General features: G+C 41.1%; 2 protein-coding genes across 8 annotated transcripts; both read right to left on the reverse strand.

Annotated features, from left to right (window-relative positions):
* Nucleotides 1–6478: 6478 nt before the first annotated feature.
* On the reverse strand, nucleotides 6479–10416 carry LOC143277410 (uncharacterized). Its single transcript, XM_076582211.1, has 4 exons — nucleotides 8415–10416; nucleotides 7683–7766; nucleotides 7307–7411; nucleotides 6479–7186 (listed from the first exon to the last, which is right to left on the reverse strand). The coding sequence occupies exons 1-4, from the start codon at nucleotides 8770–8772 to the stop codon at nucleotides 6816–6818; spliced, it is 918 nt and encodes a 305-aa protein (XP_076438326.1). The 5' UTR covers nucleotides 8773–10416; the 3' UTR covers nucleotides 6479–6815.
* A 313-nt stretch (nucleotides 10417–10729) lies between these two features.
* LOC143277409 (uncharacterized) lies at nucleotides 10730–23602 on the reverse strand. Of its 7 annotated transcripts, XM_076582209.1 has the most exons (5): nucleotides 23557–23602; nucleotides 21328–21443; nucleotides 16448–17464; nucleotides 12559–12763; nucleotides 11834–12011 (listed from the first exon to the last, which is right to left on the reverse strand). In XM_076582209.1, the coding sequence occupies exons 3-5, from the start codon at nucleotides 17309–17311 to the stop codon at nucleotides 11983–11985; spliced, it is 1098 nt and encodes a 365-aa protein (XP_076438324.1). In that variant the 5' UTR covers nucleotides 17312–17464; nucleotides 21328–21443; nucleotides 23557–23602; the 3' UTR covers nucleotides 11834–11982. The 7 variants fall into 7 exon arrangements, with proteins under 7 accessions (XP_076438318.1, XP_076438319.1, XP_076438320.1 ...); XM_076582203.1 differs by having other exon boundaries at nucleotides 10730–12763; XM_076582204.1 differs by lacking the exon at nucleotides 23557–23602 and adding an exon at nucleotides 23167–23472 and having other exon boundaries at nucleotides 10730–12763.
* Nucleotides 23603–23727: the final 125 nt, after the last annotated feature.

Consider the following 23727-nt stretch of genomic DNA (forward strand, 5'->3'; position numbering starts at 1 on the left):
TCAGGTCTGATACACCCAGTACTGAGGGTATGTATTCTAGTTGAAGCAATCATTAAACAAAATATCAATTTTGCCAATATACTCAGTAATGAATGCTCTGGACATGTATTTTTCATGAAATCATTTATCAAACGAAACAGAAATTAGATCTAATACACCCAGTCACAAGGCTCTGGACAAATGACAAATGACAAATGTTTTATTGAGGGTAAAATGGATAAGCTGGAAGCTTCTTTACACCATGCCCTCACACACGCATACACACACATTGTAATAAATGAAATAAGTATGAATAATAAATGACATAGAACAAACCAAATAGATAATAATAGTTACATAAATGGATGAATCAAAGACTCCAATTACGGAAACATGAAAATCATACAAAATATTGCCACATGAAAATCTTCAAACACACACGTGTGTGCACACACAGGCATCATACACATAATCTCGAACACACAATTACACAGAGATACACACGCATACTTACACTCGCCGATTTTCCTTGCTTACACACTGTTGTGAGAACAATTAAATCAATGTATGTTGGCTTACTAGGATCTCATCATATGCTTTGATTTTGCTGGTACTAATTACATTTGTTGCATCAGATATTTTTGATACGATTTTTTGAAAGATGCTACAGTAGATCTATTTCTAAGATACTCGGGGATTTCATTCCACAGTTTACCACCAGAATAAGTGAGAGAGGACATGAAAAGGTTAGTTCTGGAACGAGGGGTAAAAATGGTACTCTTGCTATGACATGTATTTTAGCTAAGTCATTTATTAAACAAAATATAAATCAGGTCTAATATACTCAGTACTGAGGGCTGTGAACATGTATTTTTTAGTTAAACCATTTATAGATTATTAAACGAAATATGAATTAGGTCTAATACACACATTGAAGACGGCTCTGGACATGCATTTTAGTTAAATCAGTCATTAAACAAAATACAAATGTGGTCCAACACACTCAGTAAACAGGGCTCTGGACAATTCATTTCTAGTTAAATCATCTATCAAACAAAAATATAAATTAGGTCCATTACAATCAGTAAAGATTCCTAAAATAAAAAAAAAATATAAAAATTTTTTTAAAAAAAATCCAGTATTTTTTTTCTTTAATGAGCTTCAGTTTCTTTAAAAAAAAAAAAAATTTTTTTTTTTAGGCAAGTATTGTGTGAACCGTTGACCGAATGAAACCTGTTATTTTCTTTACCACATCTAAGGAACTGTTTAAAAAGTTCACATCTTGTTGTTATCCTTCCAGTTCTACTTCACAGTCCGACTTGTGCTGTTACAACCGCACATGAGCCTATTTCCCATCTTATGTCGAAACATAAAATAATAACAGATATGGTTACCTGACCAGTCACTTCATTTTCCTCTTCCAATGATGTCCAACAGTCACTGCTGACCTTTATTGACATTTACGTGTATGACCATTTTGTTAATTTACCTGCCATGTAAGCAGCCATACTACATCAGACAGTATGGAAAATTCTTTTCTTGGGGTAAAACTTCATGCAACAGAACCTTACAATGATTAAACTTATTCTATTTGTCATTATAAAGCATGTACTAATAATCTAAAACGAGATAAGAGGAAATGTTGATGTCTTAAGCTCTGACATAAGTCCCCAGTTGTGGAAATTTAGCATCGGAGAACGCTGGGAGAAAAAAAGTGAAACGCGCACTTCAGTTCACAAGATGGCGAGTTCATGCCCGCATACGATTTGTCTAACTTCTACCGGAGCCCAACGAGCGTCATGTTCGAGGTAAGTTTTAGATTCAATTTGACAAATCACTTTTCTTTGACCTCTATTTATTAAAGATAGCAGTAGTTTTGTGACATTTTACGGAGAGCATGCGCGAGATATGGCGATGGCGTGGTTTAGTGGATCAGACAAAAAGTCTGTTTCCAACTTTAGACTTGCGGGAGAGTGCACCAGCTCAACAGAGTTAGCACTATTGGTACTTTTTGTCAGCAGTGTAGGCCATGTGTGTGTGTTCAATTTAATGTGTGTGTGGGGGGGGGGGGGGGGGGGGGGGAGGGGAGGGGGGGGGTACATGAGGTTAAGAACTTCCATTCCTTTCCACATCCCTAATTTACTGTAAAAAGCATCCCTAACTTTAAAAACATATCGTGCACATTTATTGAAAAACATGTGATTATGTGACTGTTACGGAGTGCCACAATCTGATTTCCTCGTTCAGGGGAGTTCAAGTGCTTCTGTCTGTTTGCACGTGTTTTTTTGTACTGGTCAGTGAGCATTTTTTTTATACTGGTCAGTGAGTATATTTTTCTCTGCCTGGGTTTAACTGGCCAGCAACACACTGTCTGTCACAGAGGCTTGGGAGGAGGAGAGTGATGGGCCTTGACCTAGATGGACGGTGTTTTTGAGCGGTTGTAAAAGATTTAATTTTGGAGATTTTAGTCATTGTTATTCTTTAGAATTTGGTAACAGTACTGTACAACTTGTGGCATCCTTTCTAAGAAAGTGATACATCCTTTGTGTGACAACTTGACAGCTGGATATTTTGAAGCTAACGTTGTTTTGGACTGCTAAGTAATTTTTCACACTGTTGGTATTACTGGTGTTTAGTGTTAGATTTAGATCTGTTTGCTTTTGAGAAATGTTGCCTTGTGAATCCAAACTAGACATACTTGTTTCGCAGTCTCAGTAAAAGTTTGGCTCACTGCCGGCCGACATCCTGAAACCGTGCTGTTTGGCACTGCCACATAATTTTGGTGCAGTGTGATTTTTAGATCTCAGATTTGGATCAACGTTTCTTCATAAACCTGCAGTCCAGCTGTGTGTGACAGTTGCTGCGTTACTGTTTCTCTCATGCTCAAACTGTGCAGAATGATATTCAGTCCGAGGAGACGGACCAACCCACTGTCCGAGGAGACGTGGTAGCGGCCCAGTCCGGGGAGACGGATCAACCCACTGTCCGAGGAGACGTGGTAGCGGCCCAGTCCGGGGAGACGGATCAACCCACTGTCCGAGGAGACGTGGTAGTGGCCCAGTCCGGGGAGACGGACCAACCCACTGTCCGAGGAGACGTGGTAGCGGCCCAGTCCGGGGAGACGGATCAACCCACTGTTCGAGGAGACGTGGTAGCGGCCCAGTCTGGGGAGACTGGAGCGGGACAGACATGGCTGTGGTCTAGTGAGGCTGGTGCAGCCTCGAGACATGTGTCTTGAAGACTAAGACACGTCCGAAGAACTATGTAATTTGTGTGTGTAGCACAAGAGGTGATATGTGTGTTGACTGTTAGTTCGCGGACCCACAAAACATTGAAGAACAGAAGAGGACATTCCCCAGACTCAAAATTGGATGCCTGCGTTTGTGTGTGTGCGTATGTCGGCCTACTAACTGCTTGGTAAGCAGAACAATTTGTGAATCTTTTTTTTTTTTTTTGTTGTTGTTAAATTATATAGGCTCAGGGGCAATACCTTCTGTCCATTTTGTTTACGGAAGAGTGCGGGAGAATGAGACCAAACTCGTATGTGAATGTTTGTTGCTCCCTTTAGTCTAGTCTGTCTTCCACTCTCTTGCGTAACAGTGACGCATATCAATTATAAACAAACATGTATAGACTGTCAATATATATATATATATATATACACCTCTCTCCTCCCCTGTCAGTCTCTCTCTATGTCTGTCTTCACTGTCACTATATCTGTCTGTTCAGTCAGCCTCCCCTACCTTCTTTACTTTTCCCCTTGTCCATTCTTCCTTCCGCTTTCCACCACGCCCCTACCCTATTGTCCTCGTTATTCATCTATCTCGATATTGTACTGTACATAAGTTCTATGTTTATGTTTGCACATGCTTATGTAATTTTGACATTGTTGTTGTGAATTGACTCTCGCTTTTTTTTCTTTTTCTTCTCTTTTTTTTTCCAATTATTATTTATGCCCAGAGGGCTGGATGTAAACAAGTACTTTGTGCTTACTCCTTTACCCTCGTAAAATAAAATTTTGTTTGTTCGTTCGTTCGTTCGTAATTTGGTACTCTTTCCCTCTCTCAGCCTGCACACACACACACATATAGGTGAACACTTACATCTTCAGGAGGCATGATCCGCTGGCTGTTGTAATGCCCAGTGTCTGTTCCCACAGCTACACAGACTCTATGTCAACGGGCAATGTGATGGCACTATTTTTGTTGTCACAAGGTGACCCGTTAGTGCACATCCTTTCACCTTCATTCTGTGATTCTTCTTCTTCTTCTTCTTCTGCGTTCGTGGGCTTCAACTCCCACGTTCACTCATATATACGCGAGTGGGCTTTTTACGTGTATGACCATTTTTACCCCGCCATGTAGGCAGCCATACTCCGCTTTCGGGGGTGTGCATGCTGGGTATGTTCGTGTTTCCATAACCCACCAAACGCTGACATGGATTACAGGATCTTTAACGTGCGTATTTGATTTTCTGCTTACATATACACACGAAGGGGGTTCAGGCACTAGCAGATCTGCACATATGTTGACCTGGGAGATCGTAAAAATCTCCACCCTTTACCCACCAGGCGCCGTCACCGTGATTCGAACCCGGGACCCTCAGATTGACAGTCCAACGCTTTAACCACTCAGCTATTGCGCCTGTCGATTCTGTGTTTCAAAACCTGACACTGAATTCAATTTTAAGAAATAAGGGTTTTTTTTTCATTGCTGTTACTAACTCATTTATCCTCTTGGTAGATACTGAGTTCTCTTTGAATGGGGCGTAGCCTTAAATTATAATGAACAGGCACCAAGGAACACCACCGAAGTGACTCGGCAGCAGTGCAGGGTCTCCTCTGGTGTGTGGCCTCCTGGGCCCGTATGCACGTCGATCCGGATAGAGGGCTATCCACGAATAGCGCCTATTCGGGTGGATAGGCCGCAGATTTTGGTATGTACGTCAGAACGCATAAGCTATCCGACTGGGCTAAACGCGGATAAAGTTATCGGTGCCTCGGGGGTCAGATAGCGAGCCTAAACGCGGATAAATATGGCGGCATTGATGTTTTTCCAAGTGAGACAGCGACGGCAATTGTGAAGAAACCGCATCTTTCGTGACAGAAAGAACCAGTTTGACCTGTACGATGACCATGACCTGTTCCGAAAGTTCAGGTTTAGGCGGCAACATATTTGGGAGCTGACAAACGAGGTGGAAGGTGAGATACGGCTGGAGAATCGTGGGTTTACCTTGACACCCTTGCAGCAGGTGCTTGTTACACTGCGGTACCTGGCGACTTCAAGCTTTCAAGACGTGTGTGGCGAGTTGGTTGGGGTTGACCAGTCCACGGTGAGCGGTGCGGTGTCTCGTGTGACAAATGCTCTATTCCGTCGCTCGAGGCAGTACATCACTTTTCCAGACCAAGCCACAGCAAACCGGACAAAGAGAACCATTTTCCAGAACTATGGTTTTCCCAATGTTGTGGGGTGCATTGACGGGAATCAGGTGCGAATACAGCGACCACAGGACCAAGAGCATGAGTTCGTCAACCGGAAAGGCTACCACTCCATCAATGTACAGGTAAGGACCGAATATAAAATATCTATCCATGCTAATTATTTTATTTGGAAAAACTGTGTTCAACAATAATCAAACAAACATATGTGTCGATGTGTGTGTGTGTGTGTGTGTGTGTGTGATTTTTTATTTTATTTTAATAAATCATTGTAAATGCATTTTGGGGTAATCTGTGATGCAGACCTATGATGATGATATGATGATGATATGATGAGGATATAATGATGATATGATGATGATATGCTGATGATATGTGTGTGTGTGTGTGTGATTTTTTTTTATAATTCAGTGTAAATGCATTGTAGGGTCAATTTTGTTTCAGGTAATCTGTGATGCAGACCTTGTATTCCTCAATTGTGTCGCAAAGTGGCCAGGGAGTGTGCATGATTCAAGAATCTTGCGTGAAAGTCCACTGTTCCATGCCTTCGAAAACAACCCCAAGCCTGTTGATGGCATCATTCTTGGTGACAGTGGGTACATGCAACGTGACTGGCTGTTCACCCCGCTTGCTCATCCAGATACTCGTGCAGAGAGGAACTATAACAGAAGACATATGTCTGCTCGAGTGACAGTGGAGAGAAGCATAGGTGTGCTGAAGCGCCGATGGCATTGCCTTCGATGACTTCGCCTGCATCCACACAAGGCATGCAAGGTGATTGTCGTATGTGTTATGCTCCACAACCGAGCCCGACGCCTAAAGCTTGACGTGCCATTGGACTCTTGACAGTGACAGCGACTCAAGCTCATCTGACAGCACGAATTCCGACTCGGAAGCAGAACAGCAGCGTCCCGCCCCCAGACAGATGACAGAGCGAGCCAGAGTGGCGAGTGGGAAAGCAGCAAGACAACGCCTTATCAACAATTTCTTCTAGATTGACAGGTGAGTCAAATTACCTCAGATTGATAGCAGTGCTCTCTCTCTCTCTCTCTCTCTCACACACACACACACCATGTCTTGAAGAGAACAGTACCATTTATTTTCAAAATAGACATGAAAATAAAATATAAAAAAAACTTCTGAGGTACATATGTGCATTAACCTTGGAAAATCATGATTTATGTAATGGAACTGTTTCACAGCATGAAATGATTTAACCATCAATTGGAATCTGACTAGATCTGTGACAGGATTTCAACCAAGAATGCACCATGACTAGAAAAAAATAAACTTATCTATAACTGATGACAGTGCAAGGCAAATGTGGACAAAATAATGTATGCGTCATAACAAGAAAATCAAAGTTCACATTTACGTTCATTGATTGTGATGTTTTCAGTTATTCTGTTTCCTTCTCAAGCTTCTCAATTTCAAGGAGAATCTTTCTTTTTTTCAATTCAATCAAAGCCTTCTTTTTCTTGTTGATATCTATCTGACTGCGCAGCCATTCTTCAACTAAATCCTGACTATCTGCATTCACAACAATAGGATTCTCAGCCATCTTTCTTTTCTTCTTTGGTCTCACAGGCTGAGGTGCTGGTATGCTGGCAGGTTGCTGGGTGGCTGGTATGCTGGCAGGTTGCTGGGCAGGTTGCTGGGTGGCTGGTATGCTGGCAGGTTGCTGGGTGGCTGGGTTGACGGGCCCATCAACGAAGTTGACCAAAATGGTTTCTCCAGCCTCGGTCTCAACACGCATGAAAGATCCTCCCTCTGCAATAACAATGTGTCCAATCTATATTAATTATCATATATGACAAACTGTTTCAATGCATTGGCATAGTGATCCAAACCCGGGAGAACTTTTAGAACATTTGTGAATTACTACTTTACCTGAAATTGGTGTTGATGCGCCACTGGGAATTGGAGTTGATGTGCTGTGCCTCAAAGTTGACGTGGAGGTAGGCTGGTAATGGTATGAACAGCTTGGCTGCACATCTGCAATGAAATGAAAATACAATGAGAATAAAACTTGTGTAATGATCATAAATTGCACTTTTCAGTGTGTGTGTGTGTGTGAGAGAGAGAGAGAGATCTGACAACCATTAGATTATTCATTTAACTGAAAAATATACTGGCTTCCACAACTCAAAATATTTACCACTTCCAAACCATTGACATTACCATTTAGATATTTACTCATTTATTAATCATACTTTAATATCATGATGAGTGCAAAGCTGCAAATGGATAATGAAAACTCACATACCAGTAAATTGCTGAGTGTCTGGTATAGCTGATACGTCGCTGCCTTCTGCTGCAAAGGTGTCAAACCCTGAGTTGTCTCTTTCCCCTGCAATAAAAAAGATCATACATTTTTTTAATTTCCTCGCTGGAGAAACTACACCCTGAAGCATTCATCTCTGTATGGACACTGTAAATATTTCTTTTACAAGTTGCACACACACACACACACACACACACACGAATGCATACACATTCATTTACACACATGACCAATCCCCCCCTCCCTCCCCCCACCCCCTCGACACACACACATACACACACACACACTTTTCTAACTTTATTATTATTATTATTGTTATTATTATTTTTTGTTTTTGTTTATTTATTTATTATTTTTGTTCGTTTTTTTGTTTTGGGTCTAATATCACTTTACAGTGAATAGACGTTAAACTGAAGATTCACACACACACACACACTTTTCTAACTTTATTATTATTATTATTATTATTTTTTGTTTTTGTTTTTGTTTATTTATTTATTATTTTTGTTCGTTTTTTTGTTTTGGGTCTAATATCACTTTACAGTGAATAGACGTTAAACTGAAGATTAACACACACACACACACACACACAATAACAGGTTAAATGGAACAATGATGGTTGATCGATGCAGGCGGGGCAGTTGGAATAGAAGGACATCGCCATGAATTATCACTGATTAACGAATCAAAGAACAAAGTCAACCCACAACTCACCTCCGATGCCTTCGAACAAATTGGAGTCCGCTCCTATGATGTCGAGAATGATGTCTTCGTACGGGACCGGTGGTGGGGGTGGACCTCCTCCCGTTTTGCGTTCATCCCTCTTCTTATTCAACACAGCCCCTTTCATGGAACGCCATTTGTCTTTCAATTCCTGCACCGTGCGAACGGCCACTCCGCACGCCTTCACCTTCTCGGCTATCTTTTTCCATGTATCTGTCTTCTGAGGGTTGGTTACACTCGGATTCAAACTGCTGAATAACAGCGCACGTTCCACCTGCATCTCTTCCAGAAATACTAGAATTTCATCAGCACTGAAATTTGGCTTCCTAGTGCGCTTTGAATTCTCCATGGCAAGTAATACAAACAATAAAAACTGGGACTGACGAAAACCGACGAAGCACGTACCAGCGGTAGTTCCACGAGGGAGGGTATGTCTAAACCGAAAGCAATGCCTGCTGCACCGCGGTTTTCCAAAGAATCTATAAATAGCGCGCCATGTCCTGCCCCGTAAACGCGGAGAGCTATTCAATCGCGAATAGGGCGACGTACATACCAAAACCGGAGAGGGGCTAATCGCGTTTAAGCTCCGAATAGCTAACCGCGTTTAAGCCCTAAACGCGAATAAGCTAATCGGGTTTGACGTGCATACGGGCCCAGGCGCTGTCACCGTGATTCGAACCCGGGACCCTCACATTGACAGTCCAACGCTTTAACCACTCAGCTATTGCGCCCGTCGATTCTGTGTTTCAAAACCTGACACTGAATTCAATTTTAAGAAATAAGGGGTTTTTTTTCATTGCTGTTACTAACTCATTTATCCTCTTGGTAGATACTGAGTTCTCTTTGAATGGGGCATAGCCTTAAATTATAATGAACAGGCACCACTGAACACCACCGAAGTGACTCAGCAGCAGTGCAGGGTCTCCTCTGGTGTGTGGCCTCCTGGCAACCTAACATCAATGGTTCCCTGTGGACTGCCGACGCTGGAACTGCAACGGATGAACCCGGGTGTGGCCGTGTATGGGGGAATCTAAATGAGCGGCGTGGGATTAATGCCACTGAAACGGGGCAGATGATGGGGCAGAAAAAAAAAGAAAAAAAAAAAAGTATGAGGCAGATAAAGGAGGTTACCTACTTCCAGGAGGTTATCGACCATAGCTACTTTCGTTTTCTCCTGCATAGGTGGATAGTGCTTTGCACAGGACAGGAATGTCAGACCCCTGCCAGAGTCTGCACTAGTGGGTCACGGTTAAGTATGTGTAATTAAAGGGTTTTTACAGCGCGAGATGTTCTCAATGACATACAAACTTGCATGATGACATGCCTTCTGATGTATCAATGCAATAATTGGTGAGAAACCAGTCTGCAAAAGCAGGCTGGAATCCTTGTTCCACGTGCAATGTCTTGTGTTGTTTGAAACAGGAAAAAAAAATAACATGAAATTAATTTGTCTACATTTCAACACAAGAAACTTAGGGGAAAAGAATCAACAAGAAACATGAAGCTCTGCAGGAGTTCTATCAACAACTGAGGACAGGTTGTACTCTTTTACAAGCGCAATTTGTGCACACATGCTTCTGTTCAAATGACCTGAGGGGGTGTGAAAGCTGCAGGACAGTGTGGACAAGTGTGAGGTTTCTCTCCACTGTGGGTCACCTGATGCTGCTTCTGATCACTGGACTGAGCAAAACCTTTTCCACAGTCTGGAGACATGTGAGATTTCTCTCCTGTCTGGGACAGCTGGGGCCTCTTTAGATCACCAGAAAGAGCAAAACCTTTTCCTGTCTGGACACATGAGATTTCTCTCCTGTGTGGGATGGCTGATGTTACTGTAGATTACTGGACTGAGCAAAACCAGTATGAATCAACCTATGCTTTTTTTGCTTGACCAGCCTGAGTAAAAGCCTTACTGCATACATCACACATAAGCAGTTTATGACCAGTACGAATCAACTTGGTGTCTATTCAACTGTCCAACATCAATAAAAGTCTTACTGCACACGTCACACAAATGGTTTATGACCAGTATGAGCCAACCTGTGTCTCTTCAAGTGACCAGCACAAGTAAAAGCTTTACTGCACACATCACACACAAATGCTGTATGACCAGTGTGAATCAACTTGTGTGTCTTCAAGTAATGAGCCCGAGTAAAAGCCTTACTGCATACATCACACACAAATGGTTTATGACCAGTGTGAATCAACTTGTGTGCCTTCAAGTAATGAGCCCGAGTAAAAGCCTTACTGCATACATCACACACAAACGGTCTATGACCGGTATGAATCAACTTGTGTCTCTTCAAGGTACCAGCGTGACTGAAAGTCTTACTGCACATATCACACACAAATGGTTTATGACCGGTATGAATCAACTTGTGTGTCTTCAAGTCACCAGCCTCAGTAAAAGCCTTACTGCACACATCACACACAAACAGTTAATGACCAGTATGAATCAACTTGTGTGTCTTCAAGTCACCAGCCTCAGTAAAAGCCTTTCTGCATACATCACACGCAAACCGTTTATGACCAGAATGAATCAACTTGTGTCTCTTCAAGGAAATAGCATGATTGAAAGCCTTACTGCACACATCACACACAAATGGTTCATGGACAGTATGAATCAACTTGTGTGTCTTCAAGTTACCAGCATGATTGAAAGCCTTAGTGCACACATCACACACAAATGGTTTATGACCAGTATGAATCAACTTGTGTGTCTTCAAGTTACCAGCATGATTGAAAGCCTTAGTGCACACATCACACACAAATGGTTCATGGCCAGTATGAATCAGCTTGTGTGTCTTCAAGTTACCAGCATGATTGAAAGCCTTAGTGCACACATCACACACAAATGGTTTATGACCAGTATGAATCAACTTGTGTGTCTTCAAGGTATAAGCATGAGTAAAAGCCTTAGTGCACACATCACACACAAATGGTTTATGACCAGTATGAATCAACTTGTGTCTCTTCAAGGCACCAGCCTGAGTAAAAGCCTTACTGCACACATCACACACAAATGGTTTATGACCAGTATGACTCAACCTGTGTCTCTTCAAGTTACAAGCATGAGTAAAAGCCTTACTGCATACGTCACACACAAATGGTTTATGACCAGTATGAATCAACTTGTGTGTCTTCAAGTGACCAGCCTCAGTAAAAGCCTTACTGCACACATCACACACAAACCGTTTATGACCAGTATGAATCAACTTGTGTCTCTTCAAACTACCAGCATGATTGAAAGCCTTAGTGCACACATCACACACAAATGGTTTATGACCAGTATGAATCAACTTGTGTCTCTTCAAGTGACGAGCCTCAGTAAAAGCCATACTGCACACATCACATGCAAATGGTTTATGACCAGTATGACTCAACCTGTGTGTCTTCAAGTTACAAGCATGAGTAAAAGCCTTACTGCACACATCACACACAAATGGTTTATGACCAGTATGAATCAACTTGTGTCTCTTCAAGTTACAAGCATGAGTAAAAGCCTTACTGCACACGTCACACACAAACAGTTTATGACCAGTATGAATCAACTTGTGTGTCTTCAAGTGACCAGCCTCAGTAAAAGCCATCCTGCACACATCACACACAAATGGTTTATGACCAGTATGACTCAACTTGTGTGTCTTCAAGTGACGAGCCTCAGTAAAAGCCTTACTGCACACATCACATGCAAATGGTTTATGACCAGTATGACTCAACTTGTGTGTCCTCAAGTGACCAGCCTGAGTAAAAGCCTTACTGCACACGTCACACGCAAATGGTTTATGACCAGTATGACTCAACTTGTGTGTCCTCAAGTGACCAGCCTGAGTAAAAGCCTTACTGCACACATCACACACAAACCGTTTATGACCAGTATGAATCAACTTGTGTGTCTTCAAGGTACCAGCGTAATTGAAAGCCTTACTGCACACATCACACACAAATGGTTTGCGACCAGTATGAATCAACTTGTGTGTCTTCAAGTGAGAAGCCTGAGTAAAAGCCTTACTGCATACATCACACGCAAACAGTTTACGACCAGTATGAATCATCTTGTGTCTGTTCAACGTACCAGCATGATTGAAAGCCTTAGTGCACACTTCACACACAAGGTGCCTGCTCTTGCTCTTCTCACCTTCCTTGTCAGCGTTATCGCCGGCTTTGTTGCTTTTCCTGTGCACAACCTTCCTGTCATCTGGGCCGGAGACGTTTCTTCTCATGTCCATGTTGCTGCTGCACATGGTGTTGGCAGACATGTGTTGTACAGTTATTTCTGATGCAGACCCCCACGGCTGAGGTGCTGCCTGGGTCGTGACTGAAGACTGAAGTTTTCCGTCTTTCTGAAATGATCATAATAACAATGAGTTTCAGTTTCAGTTTCAGTTTCAGCAGCTCAAGGAGGCGTCACTGCGTTCGGACAAATCCATATACGCTACACCACATCTGCCAAGCAGATGCCTGACCAGCAGCGTAACCCAATGCACTTTGTCAGGCCTTGAGAAAAAAAAAATTAAAAATAATATTAAAAAAAATTAAAATAATATAATTAAAAAAAAAAAAAAAAAAAAAAAAAAAAAGAAAATATAAAATAAATAAATAGATAAAAATAAATAAATAAATAAATAAGACAATGATGATAAATAAGCAAATAAATGTAAAAAAAAAGAAAAAAAAAGTAATGTAAAAAAAAAAGTATTGCCAACAGTAAGAAATACACTAAACATAACATGAAGCACCTTCAATGAGGGATAAAACCACAACAAAGAAGACATGAAGGTCTTCAAGCCTCACATATAACACCCACTGAACTGAATGCATGATTTATGGCAAAGGAGAGAAAAAAAGAAAGGACATAGAAAACCATAACTTCTTTCAAATGACTATGATGTTTGATATCCCACCAAGCTTACCACCATAACTTCTTTTAAATGACTATGATGTTTGATATCCCACCAAGCTTACCACCATAACTTCTTTCAAATGACTATGATGTTTGATATCCCCCCCACCCAACCCACCCCCCCTCCCACCAAGCTTACCACTATAACTTCTTTCAAATGACTATGATGTTTGATATCCCACCAAGCTTACCACCATAACTTCTTTCAAATGACTATGATGTTTGATATCCCCCCCCCCCACCCCCACCAAGCTTACCACCATAACTTCTTTCAAATGACTATGATGTTTGATACCCCCCCCCCCTCCCCCACCAAGCTTACCACCATAACTTCTTTCAAATGACTATGATGTTTGATATCCCCCCCCCCCCCACCAAGCTTACCACCATAACTTCTTTCAAATGACTATGATGTTTGATATCCCCCACCCCCACCAAGCTTACCACTGTAACTTCTTTCAAATGACTATGATGTTTGATATCCCACCAAGCTTACCATCATAATGTCTTTCAAATGACTATGATGTTTGATATCCCATCAAGCTTACCACCATAACTTCTTTCAAATGACTATGATGTTTGATATCCTCCCCCCCCCCCCCCCACCAAGCTTACTACTATAACTTCTTTCAAATGACTATGATGTTTGATTACCCCCCCCCCCCCCCACCAAGCTTACCACCATAACGTCTTTCAAATGACTATGATGTTTGATATCCCACCAAGCTTACCACTGTAACTTCTTTCAAATGACTATGATGTTTGATATCCCACCAAGCTTACCATCATAACGTCTTTCAAATGACAATGATGTTGGATATCCCACCAAGCTTACCATCATAATGTCTTTCAAATGACTATGATGTTTGATATCCCACCAAGCTTACCATCATAACTTCTTTCAAATGACTATGATGTTTGATATCCCACCAAGCTTACCACTATAACTTCTTTCAAATGACTATGATGTTTGATATCCCACCAAGCTTACCACTATAACTTCTTTCAAATGACTATGATGTTTGATATCCCATCAAGCTTACCACTATAACTTCTTTCAAATGACTATGATGTTTGATATCCCACGAAGCTTACCATCATAATGTCTTTCAAATGACTATGATGTTTGATATCCCACCAAGCTTACCATCATAACGTCTTTCAAATGACTATGATGTTTGATATCCCACCAAGCTTACCACTATAACTTCTTTCAAATGACTATGATGTTTGATATCCCACCAAGCTTACCACTATAACTTCTTTCAAATGACTATGATGTTTGATATCCCATCAAGCTTACCACTATAACTTCTTTCAAATGACTATGATGTTTGATATCCCATCAAGCTTACCACTATAACTTCTTTCAAATGACTATGATGTTTGATATCCCATCAAGCTTACCACTATAACTTCTTTCAAATGACTATGATGTTTGATATCCCACCAAGCTTACCACATCATTATCAAGGGACTGTCTGAAACTAGTGGAGAGGTCTTACTCATACCTACCACCCTTCCTGCTTCTGTTTGCCTGCTGCCAGTAGCTGTCAAGAAAATGCCAGCATTAACACTTACAACATACCAGATGATTAAGTCACTTTGTTTTCGGTGACAATGAAAATGGGATGACCTCGAAAGCTGTGGTCAAGGTCAGAAAGAACACTGTACAGGTCAAAGCCGCTTATAACTAAGTCGGATGTTACAAATGCTGGATACAGATTAAAACGAAGCAAAATGGTTGGTCCCGGCAAAAATCCTCTTTCACACTACTAAAAATATGTCGGATGTAACAAAGTCAGATGTAACGAAATACCTCGGAAAGGGTCAGTTAGTTGCGATGTATATTGCTTCATACAATCACTGGCTATTCTAAGGAGGTGGAGGAGTGTCAGCATAGGCACATGAAATGTAGAACTTTCTAGTTGCGTGTGTGTGTGAGAACAAGAGACAGAGAAACATGACACGCCGAATATAATGAAGCAACCTTAAAGTTAAAGTTAATTCATTATAACCGGCATGTCAGATGTAACAAAAGCCGGATAGGAAAAGGAGCAATCTGAAAGTCTCTGGCAATTCGTTTTAAGTGGCTTTGACAATTCTTCCAGATGGTGCCATAAGTGTTTTCTTCAATCAAATTCAAAGATAATAACAACACTTGGCTTTTTGTTGTTAATAAAGTATGCATTCCATAAAGCAGTTTCAAAGTGGAGGCCTCCAGTTTTGAGTTTCCACTTGAGGTGTGAGTTGAATTTTATTTTCTTTTTTTTTGTATTCTTTATTTTGAAAAACAGAGACAACAGGAAAAGTGCTAAAGGACAGAAGTTTACAGGATCTGTCAGATTTTGCCAGGCTTAGGGACATGGATCTCAATGACTTGACAGTAAACTGCATGGTGTCTCATGTGTCTGACTTTCTGGAAGAGGAAGAAGATATTTCTTGAACGGTGGATGTCAAAGTAATCACTACTGCTTGTCTTGTCTGTTATGTAATGACCTTTCTTCCAGTTTGAGATGACTGACAGAGGGAGAGGTGCTTTTCCCCCTAATTTTCCTGACTCATAAGGAAAAGAGTGGAGTGATGGCCTAGAGGTAACGCGTCCACCTAGGAAGTGAGAGAATCTGAGCGCGCTGGTTCGAATCACGGTTCAGCTGCCGATATTTTCTCCCCCTCCACTAGACCTTGAGTGGTGGTCTGGACGCTAGTCATTCGGATGAGACGATAAACCGAGGTCCCGTGTGCAGCATGCACTTAGCGCACGTAAAAGAACCCACGGCAACAAAAGGGTTGTTCCTGGCAAAATTCTGTAGGAAAATCCACATCGATAGGAAAAACAAATAAAACTGCATGCAGGAAAAAATACAAAAAAAATGGGTGGCGCTGTAGTGTAGTGACGCGCTCTCCCTGGGGAGAGCAGCCCGAATTTCACACAGAGAAATCTGTTGTGATAAAAAGAAATACAAATACAAACAAAAGAAACTTTAAAATAGGCAGACATACCTCAGCGATGACACAACCTTAACCCTAGAAATGGACGTAATGGAAGCAAAGTATGAAACGTTTGTTACAGTATCTCTTGCTGAAGAAATCAGACGTAGCCCATACCAGAAGTCTTACCCACCTGGTAATCACGTGCTGGTCTGTTGTCGCCTTCATCCCTGCTGGAGGTGGATGCAGAGCTGACTGCATCAGGTGTCATGGCCATCATGATGTCTGTCACTGCCTTAGTCTGCACATCACTACTGGTGTTTGCTGTGATTGGTTCAGTCTTGATGACATCACAGCTGGTGTTTCCTGTGACTGGTTCAATCTTGATGACAACATTGCTGGTGTTTCCTGTGACTGGTTCAGTGTTGATGACATCACAGCTGGTGTTTCCTGTGACTGGTTCAGTCTTGATGACATCACAGCTGGTGTTTGCTGTGACTGGTTCAGTCTTGATGACATCACAGCTGGTGTTTCCTGTGACTGGTTCAGTCTTGATGACATCACAGCTGGTGTTTGCTGTGACTGGTTCAGTCTTTATGACATCATTGCTGGTGTTTGCTGTGACTGGTTCAGTCTTTATGACATCATTGCTGATGTTTGCTGTGACTGGTTCAGTCTTGATGACATCATTGCTGGTGTTTGTTGTGACTGCTTCAGTCTTGATGACATCACTGCTGGTGTTTGCTGTGACTGGTTCAGTCTTGATGACATCACAGCTGGTGTTTGCTGTGACTGGTTCAGTCTTGATGACATCATTGCTGGTGTTTGCTGTGACTGGTTCAGTCTTGACAACATGCTTTATGTTTGGGCCCATACATTCAGTCTGGAAATCAAAATTTACTTCCGATCTCTCATACTGAAAATAAGACTTTACATCCCATGGAGTCAGTGGTGAAGAAGACAAATTAACACTGGTACAGCAGTCACATCTGTTGTCCACCTCCCCTTCCCTTTTGACTACAGACTGGAACTGGTGGAACACACCTACTTGTTGCATGGGGATCCACTGGTTCAGCTTTGGTGCCTGGACCACTGTCTGTGTGTCTGTCTGGTTCAGTCTTCACAACTGCAGGTGACGGATTCCAAGTGTCTGTCGCACAGGGCGTGGTGGCTGTGCTCACATTATCATCAGCTGTATCACCAGTGCAACCTGCAAAAAGTTATGAATTAAATGTCAGTAAGAACATCTCTCTTCCTGATCTCATCACCTTCATCAACCTTTGTGATTATCACTCTAACATTTAGACAGGTGCAACAGCCGAATAGTTAAAGCGTTGGACTTTCAATCTGAGGGTCCTGGGTTTTGAATCTCAGTGACGGCGCCTGGTGGGGTTAAAGGATGGAGATTTTTCCAATCTCCCAGGTCAACATATGTGCAGACCTGCTAGTGCCTGAACCCCCTTCGTGTGTATACGCATGCAGAAGATCAAATATGTAAGTTAAAGATCCTGTAATCCATGTATGGCTGCCAACATGGCGGGGCAAATAAACAAAACGGTCATACATGTAAAATGTTATACGTCTGTCTGAGTGTATATGTGTGCGTGCCTGAAATCTGATTGAATTACACAGGAAACGAATGATGAGCGCCCAGTGGCAGCCATCAGTCGGCTCTACCCAGGTTGGCAGCCTGTTGTGCAAATGACCCCGTGTTTGTAAAATGCTTAGAGCTTGGTCTCTGACCGAGGATAGGTGCTATATAAGTATCCATATCAATCAATCAATCAATTAGACTATCACATTATCAGTCTAAAATTTATAATTAGACTATCACTATCACATTCATAATATGAATATTTGCTTCATTTTTTTTTTCTTCTTTTTTTTTTTTTTTTTTGCTCCAGAAGTGTTAACAAACAAAAGAACTTTCTTTCTTTTTCTGCTCCAGAACTGTTAACAAACAACAACAAAAATCACCATTCTTTCAAAAGCTTTTCAGTTCACCAATGCTTGCGACTGAATCAAAAGGGTTTGTGTAAAACTAGCTCCACTTTGTGCTGATGCAAGAACAAGGACTCAAACAAGGCTGGTTTTTAGGACCACACCAAGATGCTGTACACCGTCAACTGACATAGACTTTTAATAACGATAATAACAAGAGAGGCAAGGCCCTCAAGACTCACTTGTGATAAATTAAGTCCCCTAGCATTAATTACAGAGTAATTTCCCTTTTTTACTATCTGCACCAAAACGTTTGCAAAATAAATAAAAATTCCATGCTTAGCAAAAGAAGTTCCTGTTTGAACAAAAAATGATAATAATGACTCCTCTTGTTGTTGTGTCAGAATAAGAGGTCAAAGTGCCAAGTTTAGAGAATACAATAAATATAACAGTAAATGCAGTTTGCATATAATTAGGCTTCTTTTTTATTTTTTTGTGCCCATCCCAGAGGTGCAATATTGTTTTAAACAAGATGACTGGAAAGAACTGAAGTATTTGCAGAGAAAATGTCAATGTTAAAGTTTACCACGGACACACAGGCACACAGACACACGGACACACACACACACACACAGACAACCGAACATTGGGTTAAAACACATACTCACTGATGAGGACTGATGCTCTCACCTCCCAGGCAGGGAGTTTGTGGAGCTTACAATACAAAGTTAATCTCTTCAGTGCCCCATGATGTATATACTTGTCATGAGAAATGCATCGCTATTTGCCCCATGACATTATACATCAGCATCATTTCAGGATTTTTCACAGTTCTGTTTCTAAGCTGACGTTTCCCAATAGCCGCTGACCAGAATGCTTAATTAGTTAATATGTCTACTTTAATTATCCATGAGGAGTAACAGCCAATCACACTCTGTATGGTAATTTTTGGATGTTATTGTCAATACCCCTCCTTTCACTATGCTCTCAAAATGGCGGATGATGAACCACAACATTACCCTCGTGGCTTGAAACAGCACTGACGGGCGCAATAGCCGAGTGGTTAAAGCGTTGGGCTTTCAATCTGAGGGTCCCGGGTTCGAATCACGGTGACAGCGCCTGGTGGGTAAAGGGTGGAGATTTTTACGATCTCCCAGGTCAACATATGTGCAGACCTGCCAGTGCCTGAACCCCCTTCGTGTGTATACACAAGCAGATCAAATACGCACGTTAAAGATCCTGTAATCCATGTCAGCGTTTGGTGGGTTATGGAAACAAGAACATACCCAGCATGCACACCCCCGAAAGCGGAGTATGGCTGCCTACATGGCGGGTTAAAAACGGTCATACACGTAAAAGCCCACTCACATATATACGAGTGAACGTGGGAGTTGCAGCCTACAATCGCAGAAGAAGAAGAAGAAACAGCACTGTGTTTCAACAAAAACAAAACGAAATTTTGCCATCCAAGATGTTGCAGAAACAAGTCACTGACGTCAATGAATTGAGCACTATCATGTGAGGGAAAAATCTTGTTGGATGGTTTGCTTGACGTGACTGGGAGTTAGAATTATGATTTGCAGAGAGGATGGAGGGTGGGGGTAACTTGAAGAGCTAGATGCCGCCAACAAGGGAGAGGAAACGGAGAACAAGGTCAAGTTTTGCTCTGTGGCCGACCAAGAGTTGACCTCAAATACAAACCACCCACTTATTCAGGGCAGGGAGGGAGCGAGAGAGGGATGAAGGGGGTGAACAGATCCCTGCGTATGGTGAATTGCGTGTACAGCGTGGTTTTAGAAAAGCACACTGGCCTTGATCGAACAGTATCATCTGCATGTGAACTTATGAACAGTGCTCCCCCCTGTACTGTGGGCCAACTGGGTCACCGTTAACCTTTTTGATACTGTCTGAAAGTGAGCATGAAGTGAGCGGGTATTGCAAAGGCAGGATTTGCAATTGAAGGACATGTATGTATATATATATATATATATATATATATATATATATATATATATATATATATTTATATAATCATTGTGTTAAATGAACTTCTAACTATCAGAATTTGGCAGTCTTGTTTCTTTTCCTTTCAGGAAAGTATGGGTTGTGTATACTCTCTTGCAGTAGTTTACGAGCTTGAATTTTTTTGTTACTTATTTCCCTCAGCAACCCAATACTGCCTGGCAAATAGGAAGCACAAGTCAAAATAATGCCTGGCACTGAAGAGGTTGAACACATGTCAACATGCGTGCACTGGGTACACCTATACACAAAGAGGAGCGTGCACACACAAGCAAATGCACCCACACACCATGAGCATAAGCTCAAGAAGCAAATTAGTGAATAATACAGAAGACATAATGAAAGAGTTTTTTTTAAACTGAACAATACTGATAAGACATGACAAGACAAGACAAAATCTGGATTCTGATGAATCCAAGCGACAGATTGAGATGGCAGTTTGTTCCATACTAAGATAAGATAAGAATAACTTTATTATCTCCAATTAGAGAAATTTGGTCAGGTGCATTATCACGACAAGTAAACAACATGGAGACCATCACTGTAAAACACAACAGTTATTAAGATTATAACAAAGACACAGATGTAAAAATATCACACACACTGTTTCATACATTCATTCCACACATTGCCGGCTATATTTCAAAATGTATAATAAACATTATTTTGAATAATTATGATTGTGAGCATAACATACTATATTGCACACTGATTATGATTAAGATAAGAATAACTTAATTATCTCACAAAGACAGATTGCATCAGGTGTGGCAAAACACAACCAGACAACCAGTACACACATACACACATGCGCACACGGAAACAACATTAAATATGACTTGATTAAACAGGAGTAATAAACATAATTATGTTGTCAAATAAAAGCATTTCACATATTAGCTTTAAAAACATTGTAATTATGATTATTACGATGTAATTATTAACATAAACATACTTAAAATATGATAGTTAAAATCAGGTATATTGTACTGAACATTCATCCTGCATATTGCACATTCATAACAACCATTGCCATGCACACATGTATGCACTACTGGACCAAGACCGGAAATGTCTTCTTGGAATAAAAGTGGTGGATGTGTAACTGACCTGAACACTGATCCTGGGTCATCCACAGTGGTCCTCCTTCTTCTTCAGCCACATCAATCTCTATCTTTACCTCTGACATCGCTTGCTGGGCAGGGGACGCCATTTGGCCACAACGTCTGAAAGCATGCATGTATCACACACATGTAGTTAAGAAGTTAATTTCCTTAAAATCTAGTTAATATGTGTGTTTGTTTGTTTGTTTGTGTGTGTGTGTGTGTGTGTGTGTGTGTGTGTGCATGTGCATGTGTGTGTGTACCATTTGTATGCATGTATCATTGTATGTATGCAAATGCACACATGTGAAGGTGTGTATTCATGTGCACGCAAGTGTGTGAGTGTTTGTGAACAAGTCACTCATCTACTCACTATGTGTTAGCATGTACATCAAGTTTAGAAAAGTGAAACAAACACATTCTTTTTTTTTCTTCCAGATGCATGCAGGTTTTGTGCGTACTTTGTATGTTTGATTTTTTTTAAGACAAGATACAAGGTACAACTTAAATTGTCAGTAAAACATGGGGAAGCCTCTTTCAGCTGCATGCAGAACATAAAACATTCACACACATTAAGAAAAGAAAAGCATAATAAGAATACATGAGAATTGAGACTGAACAAAAGATACAACTTTAAATGTCCGCAAACCATGGGAAAGTGTCTTTCTGCTCTGCACAGACCATGCATAAGAAATGTCAGATTGAACTCACTCTGCTGCTTCTTTGATACGCCCCCACCCCCACTCCCCTCCCCCCCCCCCCAACCCATCCCTTCCCAATCATCTCCTACCCTTCTCTCTTGTACAGCGCTAATTCATCATGCTCATCGTGACATCTGTTGGTTGCAACAGAATCGTACCCCCTTTTCACTACACCTTCCAGTTTTCAGCCCATCAGATTATTGGTTAATAATATGACTAAAGAATATATATATAATACAAATATATATATATATATATCTAAATATATTTACATATGTGTGTGTGTGTATCTACATATATGTGTGTGTATGTATATGTATATATATATATATATATGTATACACACACATATATATAAAAATCATATACATACATACAATGATACATACAAACATACACACATATATATTGAAGGCACTCAATGCCTGACTAAGCATATTGGGTTATGCTGCTGATCAGGCACCTGACAAGCAGATGTGGTGTATATATATATATATATATATATCAAATGCGTTTGCTGTAACTCAGTCACAACTTGTGAAACTGAAAACTGTGCCTGAAGTCTGTCCCCAGGCCAAAAAGTTGTGGCTCATCACCAACATTTAATTATGCAAGCTCATCCAAGAGGTAGGATTTTGAATGGTATTATCATTCCATACATGCACAAAAATAGCTGGTAAAAGAGGTTCCTGAATTTAGGATGCCAAACCAGGGCGTCCTGTCATTCCCCACCTTCTTATTGAACAAAAGTTCTTTGTGTAAGCAGAAAAGGTGTATGCATGCTCAGTCTAGGATCCTCAAACTCAACAGAACATTGACAGACTTGAGACCATCCAGCGGACAGCAGTCCTCTTTGTAATGAGGCGTTACAAACACACCTCCAGCCCCTCAGACATGTTAGAGGATCTCAGGTGGCCTAGCCTTCTGGACTGGAGACGGACAGCACTCCTTGCTGTGTTAAAAGCTCCCACAGTGCCGAACTCAGTTCCTTCAGTTTTCATTCCTTCCAAGGACCATCAGGCATTGGAACAGCTTACCTGAGGATGTAGTGGAGGCCAAGACCATCGACACTTCTAAATTCAGGAACCTATTTTACCAGCTATTTTTGTGCATGTATGAAATGATAATACCATTAAAAATCCTACCATAACGTGTCAAGGGCCTCCAAATTTCAACCAACACTTTTTTTTTTCCTGGGCCCGGGCTCCCTGGCTGAACCGGGAGTGCTTAACGGACGTTTGTCGCCGAGTATTGGAGTTTAACGACCTATTGGCGTCTACACCCTTAAGGTCAAGTTTGTTCGGTTGGAGTTGTTTATGGACGTTTGTTCAGTTTTCTTTTTAAAAGATCAGACTCCCCCTCACTGATCTAAAAATAGAATATATACATATCAGTGACTCCCCCTCTACAAGTGACAGAATAGTCAAATTGATGATTGTGGTCGCTAACGAGGAAGAAGAAAGGTGCTTCTCAAATGGTACCGACACATAACATGTAAAGGTGAGATTTATGTCCCATAAAAAGGGAGTAATTACTTGCTTTGACTTGACTTTGACTTTGACTGTCGACGGTTTAGGCCTCTCCCGATATCAATATCCGGTATCAATATATATATGTATATATATAAATATGATTTTCGGTTGTTCTTTTTTTGTGTTCTTAGAAATCTCAATAATGTAAAAGATTGACAATAATACCATGAATGT

The sequence above is a fragment of the Babylonia areolata genome, chromosome 34, assembly GCF_041734735.1.
Source record: "Babylonia areolata isolate BAREFJ2019XMU chromosome 34, ASM4173473v1, whole genome shotgun sequence".
Classification (NCBI taxonomy): domain Eukaryota; kingdom Metazoa; phylum Mollusca; class Gastropoda; order Neogastropoda; family Buccinidae; genus Babylonia; species Babylonia areolata.